Raw genomic sequence first — 17099 nt, forward strand, 5'->3', positions numbered from 1 at the left:
ACCAAAAAGCTCAGATAATCTCAAACTGGTTTCTTGACACTGACAATGAGTTCACTGTACTCAAATTACCTCCACAGCCACCAGATTTCAAACCAAGAGAGAACCGTTGAGATGTGGTGGGATGGGAGATTTGCATCATGGATGTGGAGCCAATTATCACGTCAACATGGACCAAAATCTCTGAGTAATGTTTCCAACACCTTGTTGTCTATGCCATGTAGAATTAAGGCAGTTCTGAAGGCAAAAGGGGGTCCAGCCTGATACTAGCAAGGTGTACCTAATGAAGTGGTTGGTGAGTCTAAGTATTAACAAGCTTTGTAAATTGTTTTTTGTCTCTCTTCACTCGTCATATTCCATATCATGTCTTACTTATTCATAGATAGATATTATTTTTATAGCAGCAGCATAAACTGTCATAATCCACAATTAAAACAATTCTTTTATTTACTTATTGATTGCATAAGCAAAGCGTCACGTTAAAAAATTCCTCGCCAAAAGAATGAAATCTTTAAATTACATCTGGGTGACGTCTGAAAAGCGAAGGCATACGTAGTTTGACACCTGCGAGGTGCCGTAGTGTAGAACCCGGAAGCACGGATGATCCCATCTAAATAATCAACATGTAAGCAATATTTTTGACGATAAAGACATTACATACAGTTTTATATCTGAGAGATCGTTGTTTTGGGGTGGGTGGGTCGGGGTTGACAGTTTAAGGCACTATACCAAAACGTGCACTAACAAGCTAGCTTACTGTAAACAAAGAGGCTATGTGAGTTAGCGAACTTCTAGCTGTAGTGCCACATCGTCACACACTGACAGCAAGGCTGCAGTTAGTTAAAGGGTTTTGGGAATAGAAAACTGATACCAATTGATTGGTTTGCCTCGACTGTTTAATCAACTGCAGTCAAAGTTCCTTTTTAAAAAAAATGAACTTTAGTATCAGAAATGTGATAGAAGAATGAAACTCAGGTTAGCTTTAGTTTAACTAAAGAGTATTTCCTGATTCGTCTAGACAGCACTGTTGACTTGATATGAACGGCTCCTGGTCCTCGATGTTACTGAAGATGGTTATTTATGACTCCAGAGGCATTACAGGAGAGACATATGGCACTCAAAATATTCACAATTAACATCTATGGGACAATTGCACAGCAGCAAAGATGGAAGGTAGTGGTAGAAATATAATACAAGGAAACTCTTAGATTTCACGACTGATTGTATACAGGCTGTTTTTGAAGTCATGGTGACCATTTAAATTTAAGTTAGGTTAAATAAAGCTTCAAAATAAATGCCCAGAGGCGTTACCAGGATTTCTACTGAGTGGCAGGAGCTACTTCTGGACAGCTGTGGATCTGACCACAGATCAGTAATCATCTCATTATTCTTTTCAAGACTGCTTGGAGACTGCCTGCATGTGTCTCTGGTAGTACTGAGTAATGGTTAATATTTCTGTACATTTAAAGTGCAGCATTTCTCACAGATTCTATTTGTAGCAGGCGCATAGATGTGCACCACTGTCTTGTACTGTAGTTGGCGACAGTAGTTCTGGTCCTGCTTTGTAGCCCTTCAGTGCTGCAGGTTCTGGTTAGCATGGTCCTCCAGATCACAGGGGATCCCCAAAGCACTGGAAGGGCTGCTGTGGCCAGCTGCAGCCCATGTTGGTGGAGTATGGCCAACTGCGGGACGAACAAGGGAATGTAGGGGCCAGGCCTAGTTGGTTAGTAGTGATTGCCCACTAAGGAATCAATCGTGAACAGTGTTATTGTCATAGATGGAAAAAAATTAAATAAAAAATTGAAACATGCTAAAATATACTTGAGCGACTCTTAATACACTGGTTCCCCCTTCCTTAATAAATTCTATGTATGGGGAAATACTGAAGTGCCTTCATTTTCCAGCAGTACTGTATATAAGTTTGGATTGCATGACAAATGGACAGTATAATGCACTGGTACCTCTTAACTTGAGTAACTGTTTTTTTGTTTTTTCACAGGGGTTGATTTTCACAGAAAGCCATCAAGGGGCATTGTCCGCCACATGATAACCTTCTGTGGAAGTCTAGAGAAGTTGGCTGGAGGAAATTTATCATTTGAGACTTAAACTCCATTTAAGTAAGTTTATATCAATTCAGCCATGGGTCGGAAAGAAGACGAAGAGGAGCTGACGGTCAGCGGACCTAAGGAGGTGGACGTGTTTAGATCAGTGCGTTGCCTGGGTTACGTGTCCAGCTTTAATCTCTTTGTGGCAGTTTGTGTTGGCATGTATGTACGCTGGGAGGTGACAAGTGAACCCATGATTCTGGTCATCTTCATCCTGGGCCTCTTTGAACTGGGAATTGCCAGCATCCTCCATTACTACTTTGCTATGGAAAATGCCAGCCAGAGCTTGTTCCATTTGTGGTTTGGCTTTCTACTTGGACTTCTGTGCTTCCTCAACAGCCCCGCCTTGGATTCAAACATCAAAGAACTGGTCGCAAACTATCTCCTCCTAGCCAGTGTAGCTATGAAAGCAGTATGGGCTCTAACTGAGCGAATATGCAGCTCCGTCTGTTACAAACCAAGCTTGCTAACATCAGCAGAGTTACTGGAGCTTCTGGGATTTGGCACTGCCAGTACTGCCTTGCTTCTTCACAAGTCAGTGGCCATAATAGGCTTGGTAGTGGCACTTGGTGCTCTCATTGTGGACTTAAGGATGAAATCCCTACTAGCTTTGCCCAATCTGATCACTTTTGCCTTGGTTACTTCTCTTGTGTTTTTCAAGGCCTTAGGCATTATTGCCAACCCATATGCCTTAGGCTGCTACCTGGGCAGGCTGCTCTGTGAGCCTGTGTTGGATGTGTATTTCAGTGGACTAGGCCCCACTGAGCGCTGGATACCAGTGCTCTCTCTGGGGAAGGTGTGGAGGAGGCTGTCCCTGTTTCCTCTGAGTCTGACTGAGATAGCCTTCTTTGTCCTTGCTGCTTTAAAGGTATACTTAGAATCCTGCAAAACCAAATAACATAAGATTTACTTCAAGTAATACAGTTTTTATAACTATATTACAAATATTAAGGTTGTTTGATCTTTGTTTAATTTGAACTTTTCTTTTCTCTTGCATAGCTTGGCCACTTGAAGCTGTGGTATCTGGTCATCCCAGGTTTCTGTCTGTTTGGTCTCTTCTGGTCCATCTGCCACATTATTTTGTTGATCACGATTTGGGGCTTTCACACTAAGCTGAGTGACTGTCAGAAGGCTTGGCGGGCTCAGCGGTCGAGTAGCCGGAGTCTGGACCAGGTCATGGCCTCCCGAGGCATCCGACACTTCTGCCTCATCTCAGAGCGACTGGTGTTCTTTAGTTTGTTGTCAACAGTGATACTTGGGGCTGTGTCCTGGCAGGTAATATCCATTTCAGCTGATGTCAAAAATATTACCATCTTCACAATATATTTAAGTTTGCACAACAGGGTTAGATCGTTCTGTTTATTTTTCTGTGAATATTGCCATGTGTCTGGCAGCATAGCAAGCATTATCATACTTTTGTTGTTATTGGTGAGAAACTTCTTGGTCTCAGATTATGTTGACCTAAGTCATCCTTTTTTCATCATTTGTAATTTGATAGTCAAGGCAAGGCCGATATTAATATATAATATACCCATGTTGTGTACTCTGTAGAGGCAATGTGTAGTTAATAGTTGCTCCCCAAACTCAGGCACTTCTGCTCTCATGCGAAACCAATTTAATTAGTACTTTAATATCCCTATCTACTTGCATAAAGAGCAGCAATAACTTATTTAGCCTTATTAGACATTTACCTTGTAAGATTCTCATGGGCCCGAGTTCTAATTTGAGATGTGCACATTGTTGATGTCAGCTGCAAATTTGCCCAAGCAGGTAGAAGAAAGCTGGTGTTTAGCTCCTGTGTGTTTTGATGTTTTTACAGCTGTGAAATTTATGTATTGCACACACAAAGCACAACTGCAAGATCAATACAATCCATTGCAGCCTCAGAAATAAATATAAACTTTTGTGAAACAAAGAATATTAAGAGAGCTGATGGAATATTTATGTTTAGGGGTATAGTTGGTGGCGTTACATTGGATTCGGTGTTTTCTGAAGAATTAATGTGAGACCCACCCAAAAAGATTTGCCTGCTCGTATATTTTTTTTAATTTTTTTGTATGTGTTATAACTTCCTTTTCTCACAGTCAGTGTGGAAATGGATTTCAAAGTGTTGAATGAATGAAAGGGAGAATATTGCTTTTGTGAAACTGTATAAGAGTGATTTCCCTGTTGGGGAGGCAGCTTTTGAATGCATAACTAAGTGCCAAGCTGCTCATAAGAAGCCCACTACTGCCACAGCTTTGGGCAAATTGATCATCAGGTGAGAATGGTGATGGTAAAGACAACTTTTATACTGTATTGTGATTTGTGTGACTATAATGCTATTATCTCAGGTACTGGAAAAGGCTGCTCAAAAATACAGGCTCTAATACTGCAGTAATTCTCCTTTGGATTGACATTTGTGAAGTACGTTTAGCCTAGTGTCTTTCACAACACTGGGTCTCCATTTAGTTTGGTCCTGTCATGTTTTGTCCTGCAATAATAGCACAGTGTCGGGTCCATGTTGTGTAACTGTCTTGCCAAGTGTCAACACCAATTAAGTGAGTCTGATTAGCACGGTACAAGCTGTAAATGTTGAACGAAAGTGACTCTGATTCTTCGGCTTTTTGCAGCCTGCCAATGGACTCTTTCTCAGTGCTCTGCTGGTGGTGCTGCCTCTGGAATCTCTGGCCCATGGTTTGTTTCACGAGCTGGGCAACTGCCTGGGGGGAACTTGTGTCGGCTATGCCCTGGTCGTACCTACCACTTACTGCAGGTACGCTCTTGAATTTGACTAGTTTGATTATGAATATCCTCTGTTATGGATGTTTTTAGGGCTAAACAGAATTAATGTTATTTAAGAAAAAACAAAATGCCCAACTCGGGTTCTTGAAGTCCAGAATGGCATCTTTAAATTGTACCTTTTTTGTCCCATCCACAACTCCAAACCCAAAAGTGTTTCAAGCGGACCTAAGGAGGTGGACATGTTTAAATCAGTGCGTTGCCTGGGTTAGTGTGCAGTCGCTTATAGTCATGTGAAAAAGCCATCAAGAGGCATTGTCCTCCACATAGTAGCCTTCTGTGGAAGGCCTGCTCCTGACAAAAGTGAGGATGAACAACAACAACAACTGAAGCTTGGCTGAAATTAGATCATACAACAGGACAATGATCCCAAGCAAAGCAGCAAATCTACAATGGGATGGCTGAAAAGGAAACAAATCAAGGTGTTGCAATGGCCCAGTCTGGCTGAAATACTGTAGTGGGACCTCAAGAGAGCTGTGCATAAATGAATGTCTACAAACCTCAATGAACTGAAGCTGTGCAAAATTTTTCCACAGTGGTGTGAGAGATGGATAAAAGAACACAGAAAACCATTACTTCAAGTTATTGCTGCTATGGGTGGTTCTATAGGCTATTGAATCATGGGATATGCTTAGTTTTTCGTGACTGCATAAAGTCTTGTGTAAACTTTCTTTCTCAAATGACTATGCATTGATCATAAGAATATGCACCACTTCTACTGATGCTGTAGTTTCTTAGCTGCCAGTTAAGCAAAGGTTTGTTCAGCATGGTCAACTAATAACCACATACTACATGTGCAGTAAGCACTAGCAAAAGGCAGTGATGCAGCATTCACACATTGAGATGCAGTCACCCTGATGTCAAAGCCTTTCTTCCTCTCACCAGTACTGGTAAACATGATCATTCTTCCGAACGGTCTCCTCACTTAACACAAAACCAGCTGCATAAATAGGCCAATAACAGCATAAACATACTGCTAATGTTTGGGCCCTTAAGGGATCATTCCAGCGATCCCTCCTCAGCATACTAAGTTATTCAGCTGTAGCAGTTTGCTGTTAGCTGCGTCTGATGTCTCCCTCACTGCCCACTCACTTGACCATGCATTTTTTTTTAATCACTTTATTTTTGAAGATGCCGACGCGCCTCATCATCCTGAATAGCAAAAGTTAGCCATCAGTTATAAATGTTTCCACATTTAGGAGTCTCTCAGCTGTCCTTCTGGATTTTTTTTTTCTTTCTGTAATTATTGAATTATTGAACATTTTAGCTAAAAGTTAGCATTCTCGGTCAGATGGGGTATCAGTCTTACTAGTGTTTAAAAGGCCCATGTTGTTTTGGAGCCATAGATGCTCTGTATGCAAAGCTGTATGTGCAGGATCTATAGGGAGAACTTAGAGTATGATGAGAATGCTGCCGCATATAATCGACTGATGGTTGCAGATCATGCTTTCACAATGACAAGTTCCCCTCTGGGATATTACAGAGATATGGGTGAAAAGCCAAGGCACACAGGGTACAACAGGGATGGTGAAACAACAGGAAGATAAACACAAGGGGAGGACTGAGGTTGTTAACTTTGAAAGAAGGTGGTGGTTAAGGAAAAAAAACACAGACAGACATAGCAAAAAAGGGTAGGGAGAGGTGAAGCTGTGAAAGAGCTGCAGAGGAAAGGATTGGATTTTTTTAAGGATGAAAGAGAGAGTGTCACAGGGGAAGATGTGGTTGGAATCTCAAACCACAGGCCTTTGCTCTCCTGGGCATCATGAGATCTAAAAAGATTAGATGGGTTTGGGGGAATGATGAGCTCACCAAGTCATGCTCAGGTTGCAGCACTGCATTCTCTGACCAAGTGTACTATGTCTTTATAGCAAACTTTATGTTCAATTTTTATCATCATTGTGTTTATCCAACTCACAGAAAGGATAGGAGTGCTGCCTTACTGTCAACAGATAACATTATTTATTTCTCATAGCTGTAGAAACAAAAGCACTCCTCTGGCATTCATTAGAAAAACTTCCCCTTGACAGTTTAAATGTGAAAGCATGGGCGCGGGGCATAATGTGATGGCTGAAAATGCAAATGCACCCTTTGCATTTAGTGTTTTTCAAAATAAATTTATTATTAAAAAAAAAAAATTGCTTCAATGGAAATAAAAATAATGTGTCTTTATAATGCATTTAATAGTACCAATAAGAAAAGTAGTATTATAAGCTGCCCCCAATAACAATGGTATCACAATACAGAGATTCTGTGATAGTACATTAAAAGATATTTCTCTCATACATCATGATATCCTGGTAACTATGGATCCACCCATCCTTATCTGGATGTGTCTTTGTCGCGGGGGAAGCAGAGACCTCTCCCCAGCTACCGAGGCATTCCCAAGCAAGCCAAGAGATGAACGCTCTCCAGTGTGTTCTGGTTCTGCCCCGTGGCCCCCTCCAGGAAGGACATGCCAGAAACGCCTTACCTAGCAAGCATCCAGGAGGGATCCTAGTCAAATTCCTGAACTACCTCAATTTGCTCCGTTCAGTGTGGCAAAGTAGGGGTTCTTCGCTGAGCCCCTAAATGACTGAACTTCTCACCCTACTGCTAAGGCTGAACCCAGACACCATACGGAGGAAGCTCATTTCCACCACTTGTATCTCTTTTGTGCATTACTGTCAGGATCACCGAAGCACTAAACCAGGCCTATTCAATTACTTTTTCTTCTGGGCCAGATTTGAAAATTTTGAGATGCCAATGGGCCGAAGACCCCTACTTACATTATTTCTTGAGACTTAACTCTAAATATGCTACCAATTGAACTAAATCATAAAAATAAATAAAAGAATTCACAATAAAGGCTTTATACTGCATCATTTATTGATGAGCAAAATAATCAAGTGCATTGCAAATTTTAACATTTGGCCCAAACCTTGACTAGAATATTTTTAACAAGGAAAATTTCACCACACATATGTTTAATTAAAAAAACAAAACAATGTAATAATAACAACCTTTTGCAACAGTAAAGTCTTCTATAACATTTTATATGTTTTTGCAAAAGTGTTGAACTAGAACGGCCAACTGATGCAGTGCATGAAATATTTCAACAAAAGAAACTGCACCAAGTGAACATTTAATAACTGTAAAATTAAAGCTTTAAAGTAATGCTGACTTAATGCGTTCAGTCTTAGAGTTCAGTCTTTGGGGTAAAATAAACACATTTATCAGTCCAAGCAGGGTTAAAATGGCGATTTTCATTGTCAATTTTATGTTTTTGACCTGTCAGTGATATATTTTCACGGTTGTCGTACTTGGAGAGAGTATTCTGGGCTGGCGTTGCTACGATACCGGAAGCGGTGCTTTCAAGTACAAGAGGAAGGATGGGAATTTTTAAAACTCTCACAGCAAATATGATTTAATTGTGTTTTTGCAGCTTACGTTGGGTCAGTCGGGGGGTGGGCCAGTCAAAGGAGGTCCGCGGGCCGGATGTGGCCCCCGGGCCGCTAATTGAATAGCCCTGCATTAAACCATTCATCTGACATCAATCTACGGGTGATCAGAATGTGGTGCCACCCATACCAAGTACAGATATATTGGCCATCAGGCATGCAAAGATGTGTGGGCTTGCATAAACGGCTTCGGCAATGACTAGATAAATTACCCTCACTGTGAACTCATGAATGCCCAGCTTCCACTCTCCCAGTCTTCATTCCAGAGGTTTGGGCCAGCTCACGCAGTCCATTGGCCTTGAGTCGCCATTCCTCACCACACTGACAGTTCAGTATTTAGTTGACAGGAAACGTAAGCGTCTTCCAAACAAACAAAAAAAGAAAGGAAAGGGTTGCCCCATGGTGCTTGGAACAGCCTTCGCCAGTCAATCTCTCATTCCAGCATCTCCCCTGCCCCTGTTGCTTCCTTCAGAGCAATTTATTACACCTGTAATCGTTTAGTCCTGCCCCCTTTGCATCCTAGTGGCCAAGTAATTGGATGGGTGGTACCGTGACACTACTCAGAGCTTGTGGCTGTAAGTGAGAATAGGAACGTGGATTGACCAGTAAATTGTTAGTTTTTCTCTTGCCTCATGGGCAGAACTAATCTGCATTACTCTGTCTCTCAGTCTCTTTGGGGCATCAACTCTACCCCTACCCAGAGTGGACACTCCACCCTTTTCTGCCTGAGAACCATGGCCTCAGAACTGGAGGTGTTAATTCCTTCCACTTTATACTCGGTGGCTTTATACTTGGTTTTATACCACCCAGTGCGAGCTGGAGGTCATCGCTGATTGAAGCCAATAGAACCACATCATCTGCAAAAAGGAGAGATATGAGCCAGAGGCCACCAAAAAAAAAAATCTGTCTATAAAAGTTCTGAACAGAATTGGTGACAAATAACAACCCTGGCAGAGTTCATCTCACACCACGAACAAGTCTGACCCACTGCCCACAATGTGAACCAAGCTCTCACTACAGTTGCATAGGGAACAAATGACCCTTAACATGATACCCCATATTCCTGAAACACCCCCAAAAGGATGCCCTGAAGGGCATAGTCAAATGTGCTCTCCAAGTCAGCATAACACACAGTAGCTGAACAATCTCCCACGGACCCTCAAATATCCTTTAGAGGATAAAGAGCTGGTTCATTGTTCCATAACCAGGACGGAAACTGCATTGTAACTCGTGGATCCAAGGTTCAACTAACTGAAGGACCAAAATAGCTCTAAAAAGACAAAAAGAATGAATTATGTATTTATTCACTGCGGTGTCAGCATGTGTTTTTAACATTTCCTGTTTAACTTTAATGTGTCAATTTAATTTCCACTTTCCACTGCAGCCTGTGAGTTTCGTCCTCACAGTTTGTCAACTTCGGTCACTTTGCTTTGAATTAGTTAGCTCCACCTCACAGTAATTACTCTGGTAAGTCAAATTTGGGGGGAACCTATTCAGAGCACCTTCATGCTTTAGTTAAAACACAGTTGGTGGCAGCAAATCAATAGTCACATGAAAGAGGAAATTATTTGATATTCATTTAATAACGTCACTAGTTAATAACATATTGTTTGTTAGGAAATGTATTTCTTTGAAAATCACCCTAAATAGTAAGATTGGTGCCTTTTGTAAATTTTATGAGTGTGTTTTTAACCTGTTTTTGCTGCCTTGCTCTGTTCTCCTTTATATCCTCCTTTTTTTTTTGCTACTTTCATTCTTTATTTCCTTCTCATCCCTGAGGCTAATGTCATTTCCTCCAGGAGCAATCCTTCACATACTTTTTGCATCTCCTATTCCCCCATCTCCTCTTATCCTCTCCTCTCTGTCTCCTCTCTCCCCAACAAGGGAGACAGCTACTCCACCCTAGTATGTCAATCTATCAACGTCTCACTCAGAAAATAAATAAATAAGTGCACATCACTCTCCTCCGCCCCTGCTGCTGACAAGCCACCTAACTTGAGCCTCCCTCTAAGTAGATAAAAAAAAGATAAACATCAACAAATCTTTTCTCACAGCCTTTCATTTTTCTCTTTCATCCAGTGCTGGTGGCCAGCCCAATCTCTTACCACCTGAGCAGGTGGAGCAGTTGAATCTGTGCTCCACAGGCATGCTGAACAACATGCAGCGCCTCTTCTCACACCACATGATCCAGACATGCGGCTGTGACTACTCTACTAGTGGTGTAACCCTGGAAGCTGTACAGACCAAACTGCGCAACTTTCTGGAGCTTCGTACAGCAGACGGACCACGACACGACACCTATTTGATATTCTACAGTGGGCACACACACAAAGGCTCTGGGTCCTGGGCTCTGTCAGGTGAAAGCCACACATCCACCCTAACATTGCTTTATTTTCTGTGTTCTTACTTCTTGGAAAGCCAGGGGTGGTTCAAACTCCACTCAGCGAAAAGAATACATAATCACCAGAGCCCAGCCGATCTATCCAGGGCGCCAGGATTTGAGATTTATCGGCCGATGTTAGCTTTTTGCTAATATGTCAGTATTGCCATTTAAAACGGCTGATAAATGAAAATTAAAAAAAGTAAAAAAAGAGAGAGGAGAAACACCCTTCAACCATTTTATTGGTGTTAATGTTGCATAGGTTGTCCACCAGATGGAATATCTGCAGATTGATCTACAGGTCTTATGGAGTGCTGAATCCAATCAGCTGATCCAACCAGAGTTGGGCAGCACATAAACAAGTAATCCAATAAAAATTGTTACAAAAAAACTGGATTATTTTTTAAATTGCATTGTAATATTGTCTTAGCAACGACTCATAAATAACTACACATACTACACATAACTACACATCTGAAAGAAAAAAATACCAGCCAATGCATCAGATTTTCACTGACCAAATGTCGGTGTTGTTATCAGTCTTAAAAATCCTATATTAGTCAGGCTCTAATAATTATATCATAGGCTACATAATGTAATGAGCCTCCCAGAAGGCTGTGAACAGTATTGTTAACTGAAAATACTTAAAAAGCCCAAATGCCTAAAGCTCTGTTCATATGTAAAGAGATTTGTTGACTTTGTTGCTATCGGTTTGTTGGTCTTGGTGATTCCTGACTTGGATTGTGTAATTCACTCTCAAAAATCCATATATGTCAGAAGATCTCATATGGAGTCAGCAGCTCACAGATAAAGGCCAGAGCCGAATGTTGTAGGGCTTAAGAAAAATCCAAATTTTAAAATCAGTTCTAAAACTAACATTTTGCTGTGTTAAAAGCCTGGCAGCAGCGTTTTAGATTAACTGTAGCTTGTATGTGTTACAGTGGCTGATGCTGAAGTAAAGTGCACTGGTGTAGTCAAGTCTGGAGGAAATAAAAGCATGGATGACTGGAATGAGCAAATTTAGAAATATGTCTAAACTGAATGAAACAGGACTGCATAACTTTAGGTGCTTTCATAGCAAAATAGGGGTTGGAGTCAGAGATTAACCCTAGGTTGCAAGTCTCTTTGCAGACATTTTTGATACACAACCCAGACAAGAGGAAATAGCACTGGTGTTGCTAGTGCTGGGGGAAGGAGGTGGTAATTCTTATTATTTCAGTTTTAGAAGGTTTTTGGATATCCATTTCCTAACTTCAGCCAGGCAAGCCCTAGTATGTGGGACATCAAGTAGTGCTAGGTTTCAAGGGGACATAAAGTTGTGTACCATCTGCGTAGCAGTGAAAACCAGCTCCATGTCTTTGCAGGATTTGCCCAACTGGTAGTATGAAGATGATAAATAAAAGGGGACCCAAAATAGACCCCTGGGGAACCCCACAAGAGAGATGGAGCGTGAGAAGATGAGGCTGTGCTAATTGTTACACAAAGTTTATTAATTGTTTGAAGACTAATTACCAAACAAGTATACATCCTAAACAGCTAGCAAGTAACAAATGAAATGACAAGTGATAAGTGAAGATAAGTCACTCAAATGAATTACGGTACTCAAGCAGAGTTGGTGTCCACCATATTTTATAATGTTGGGTCTAGATGTCTAAATAAAAAAGGGTGCTTTCTGATGCATTCTGATTTATTATTAAACATTACATGTTCAGAGTCTATTAATTCATTAAAGTAGGTGAGATCAAATTGTTTGTATGTTAACTTGAATCTTTTTGTAGAACAAAAAAATCAATTATTTTGGCCTTCTCAGACATCTTTGCTGTTTATTTCCTTTTATTGGAAACATCGAAAAGATTAAACTTGACACATTCAGTCCTCACAAATAAGATTTTAAGTGAATCACAAGTTGCATATCAGCTTCATCTCTTCAAAGCTGTCGAGTAGTTTTAACATCTAAGCATGCATGATTAACAAAGACTTAAATCAGAGTTAAAATACAGTAAGAAATCAACACAAAAGTAGAAGTGACTGTTGTTTCAGATAGCATTAGGTAGGTATTGTATTCTGACTGCAATCTCATTTGCATTACAGTCTAATTTCCATTCCTTTCATTTTTCCATTTTCTGAGTCAATCAGACTGATTTGCACAGAATCAGACAAGCAAGCATAAAGAGCTGAAATTGCTATGAAAGACTCGGCACAGAAGTTTGGTTCCAGTAGAGAAGATTCTGTGAAAGTTGCAGAGGGTCTGCTGTTGCATGAGCATTCCCCAACAGAAATGAGAATCACAGCAGGTCAACACGGTGTCAGCTCCAGCTCCTCTTCAGAGATTGCTTGACATATTATCTCTGCATGCTGCAAACAGTAAAAAAAAAAAAAAAAAAAGAAAGAAAAATCCCAGCTGAAAGGATAATCACTTTCCCAGAGTCACCAGTCTTAAGGGTCGTTTGCAGTTAGGCGTTCAGGGGATAATTGTAGACATTTTTGAAAAAGTGGGGTTGCCTTGACTGAACTTCAAATGGAGTTTTCTTTTTTTTGTGTGTGTGTGATCCCTCCAGTTTTTACAACCTTGGGCTGCAATATTATGGCCACACAGGGATCTCTGAACGTCAGTATACTGTTGATCACACTGGATCAACAGTATACTATATTATAAGTTTAGCAGTGAAGCAGATTCTCCAAATGACTCGTGGTAGATTTTTTTTATGTGTGTGGAGAAAAAAAAGCCCAATTTTCTTTCTAAATATAAATCATTGTTTTGAAAAACTCTTAAAATCAGATTGATTTTTAGGAATAACAGAAATAATTTGATAACGCAACTCTAAACTTTGTACTCTGGACCTGCCAAAACATACTTGAGAACAGTCAGTTAAGGTTATTTTTGTGGTAGTGTCTGTGGCTGTGATGACAGGGGGGTTATAAAGACGGTCCCTCGAGTAATAGTTGACAGGTTTGATCCCTGCCAAGCTGCTGTGTCCCACTGAAATGTCCTTGAACATGGCACTGAGTGAAAAGCAGCTCTTTGACCCTCACTGTTTCTCTCTCACAGAGAGTTTGGTAAATCTAAGAAGTCATAGGATAGATGCGTACATTCCCAACACATTCTCTGTCTGTCTTTCTACATCTTACTATGTAACCTTCTTTTGCTGTAGGAGGTGAGAGTCTCCACCTGGCCCAGTTGCTGGAGCTGTGGAAGGAGAAGAACGCCGGCCACTGTTCGCGTCTCATTGTGGTCCTAGACACCAAGAACTCCCTCCCCTGGGTCAAGGAAGTGCGCAGGGTGGAGGGCATCTATGTAGCCGTGCAGGGGGCTGAGCTGTCAGCTGCTGTGGTGGACCCAGAGGCTGGAGACATCCCATTCCTCGGGGAATTCACTTCTGAGTGGGTGGAGTTCAACTGCAACCCTGCCAGTGACACCCAGTGGTCTGAGAAAGGGCGGACTGTCAGAGCTGTCTACGGTGTGTCCAAACGCTGGAGTGACTACACACTTCATCTTCCCACTGGAAGTGATGTGGCCAAGCACTGGAAGACCCACTTTCCTAAGGCTACATACCCCATGGTGCACCTGTCCAACTGGTGCTGTGGCCTCAACCTGTTTTGGTTTTGCAGCACGTGTCTGCGCTGCTTTAGGAGGTGTAAGCTAGCTTGGTTCCCACCGGCTGTTTTGGACACTGGGCAGGGAATTAAACTGGTGCACTCATAAAGAACAGGGAAAGTTTGGTGAATTCATAAAGAGCTCAACTCCAAGAAACACTTTTTATTTTCTTTACAGGAGAGCGTTTTTCTTATTTTGCTCAGCTTCATCTTTATAAAATCATTCATCATCTCAAAATGTGGTGCGGGATTGATTAGTTTAGTTTTTAGTTGAAGAATTGGAATTTTGGGCCCTTTATGAATGAACCATTTCAACTTTAAATCAAACTGTAGCAGCTGGGTACAAGATGTTTGTATAAAAATAACTCGAGCTATATACCTATTGTAAAATATATACAGTCATATTTTAGTCTAAAACACTATGAGCTTTGGCCTTCAGTCAGCACCAGATTCCTTACATTTATTATTGTACGATGTTTATTTGCAGTGATTCAAGACATTGTGCCAAGTACATCACAGATAAGTAAATGCTGTATTTCTGAACCCCAAAGAATATTTCATTTAATTATTCAAGTAAACTAAGCTGAAATAAAAGGGAACAGTGCTTATGGTTTAATTAATTAGCATGAGGTCTAAGAATGGAACATTTTCATCTTACTTAATAACACTGTGCTTAGCATTTTGAAAAGTACTTTTATTGCTTCTTATTTTATCTTTTATTGACTCATTATTTGCATACCAAAAAATGTTCAAATATGGTTCTATTTCTTTGCAATGGTGTTCAGTTTTCTTTTGTCACAGTGTGCTGTTTTATGCATGATAAAGTGCCTTAAAGATGGATTTAGAATCATTTCTAATATTGAAGGGTTTTTTGTCATCTACACTATAAAGGTCATAGACTGTATATAAAAGGTGGACATAGGCACTGTGAAATTGCCCAGTGGTTAGTGATTTCCAGTTGTGAAGTCTTGGCCTGAGAGTTTCTGGTGGTTATGACTAAAAAACAGGAGTACACATCAATATTTTTTTTCTTATTTTAAACCAGAAGTGTCATCTCTTCCCTGTTGCTAAGTCCATCTTTTATATGCTGTCTCTGATGTAGATCCTTGTCTTGACTTCCCTTTACATAAACTAAGTGAGATGGTGAAGGCTTTGTCTTTCTAAAGCCTTTTTCCTGACAAGATCGGCAAAAAAAAGCCGTTGTGAGACTGAACTTGGCAACCCCACGGATTATAAAGTAGAAAGGTCTCACGACAATGCCAAGCTGCCACTGTTCTTGTGGGATTCTTTCCCTGATTGTTATTGATGTATTCAGATATGCAGCTATCTCTGCACTGAACAAAGAAATATGCATTGGCTGTGAGACAGCATATTATTGCCACACTATGGCCCTGTCTTATACCTCATCCTGTTTGTTTACACAGATCAATTCAAATTGAAGAAGTCATTTGCTCTATACTAACCCATTCAAGTTTTCTAGCCTTTTGTGTTTGCCATGCTGTGAAGCAGTGCTTCGTAAGCCAAAGCACCAAAGCATGAAGAAACTATCATTGCTATGTATTTCTACACTGAGCTTCAACGCCCATTGTGACCATTCTTTACATTCTGATTTGTATCTTTCTGTCTCACACATTCCTGAACTACGTGGAATGCTGCCTACCTTGTTTCTGAAGAGGTCCGGTTGGATTACTGTGCCTCTCTTGTCACATGGTCATAATGTGAGTTAAACTTGAATAATAAACTGATAAAAGAATGCTGTTTGATGTAATTGAGAGATTTGAAAGAGCTGAGAATGGTAGAGAGGGGCTCAGTTTGATTAAATGCAAACAGAAGGAAAAAAAAAAAAAAAAAACAATAGATGGAGAGGAGGAAGGCAAGAGACATGCCGGTATCAGACACTTTTGTTTAACGTGGCTGGCTTAACAGACAGAGTAAATAACGATCCTGCACTCTGGAAATTCTAGCATTGCCTGGCAAATATTAGCATTATTAGCTGAAGAGAAATGAAACAATATATGACATACTATCTCTGAGGGATTTGCTCTCTGAGCTTTCACCTCAGTTAGTCCCAGTGCCCAGCTGGACGTGTTCAAGGTGCTGCTGGGTATTTCAGTGATCCCAGAGATCGGGCTGTGGCCTGACTTCTGCCTGAAGGGTGGTATTAGGCACAGAGTAAGGTTGGAGAAGATCTTGGGAAGATGAAAACTGACATTAAAAGCAACGTCTCATATCAGCATTCATCTATAACAGTGGCGCCAACCTTTTTCTTCTGGCAAACCCCCAAAGCACTGTCAGATGGACTCAAGAACCTCTTTATCAACACCACCTCTCAAGTTCAAATGTGGCGACTTACTTTCAGCTTACCATTTACTTGATTAGCAAATAAGTTGACCTTACCATTTATGAATTATGGCAAGCAAACTGTCCTGTTAACTGCTTATCCGTAACTGTAAATAATATCCATTCTACTCATTGAAAGGGTCTGTGTACTTTTTTGGTCATTTGTTTTAATGTTTTGAAAATGGATATTGGAAAAATGAAAAACAATCTTTTTTTTTTAAAATTTCATACTCCCAATCCATCTAATGTAAAATGTATTATATTTCTTTTTTCTCCCTTGAACTCAAAACATAAATTTGCACATAATAGGAAACAGAAAAACTGCAATTTTTTTTTTTTTTTTTTTTTTTTTGTGGCATCAGATAAACTTTCCCATCAACTAAAGTTACTGTGAGATGGAGCAGTGCGTTGTTTTTCAGAACAGCAGACGCTTATCTCTTATCACTTATCTCCGCCCGCATCAGA

The 17099-nt window shown here is 40.6% G+C and overlaps 1 protein-coding gene across 1 annotated transcript; it reads left to right on the plus strand.

Annotated features, from left to right (window-relative positions):
* The first annotated feature begins 534 nt into the window (after positions 1-534).
* Positions 535-16147, plus strand: tmem168a (transmembrane protein 168a). Its single transcript, XM_030720672.1, has 6 exons — positions 535-622; positions 1997-2970; positions 3102-3377; positions 4715-4857; positions 10400-10677; positions 13853-16147. Exons 2-6 carry the CDS (start codon positions 2137-2139, stop codon positions 14401-14403), a joined length of 2082 nt encoding a protein of 693 aa, XP_030576532.1. The 5' UTR covers positions 535-622; positions 1997-2136; the 3' UTR covers positions 14404-16147.
* The last annotated feature ends 952 nt before the right edge of the window (positions 16148-17099 follow it).

Source organism: Archocentrus centrarchus, chromosome 23 (genome assembly GCF_007364275.1).
Source record: "Archocentrus centrarchus isolate MPI-CPG fArcCen1 chromosome 23, fArcCen1, whole genome shotgun sequence".
Taxonomy (NCBI): domain Eukaryota; kingdom Metazoa; phylum Chordata; class Actinopteri; order Cichliformes; family Cichlidae; genus Archocentrus; species Archocentrus centrarchus.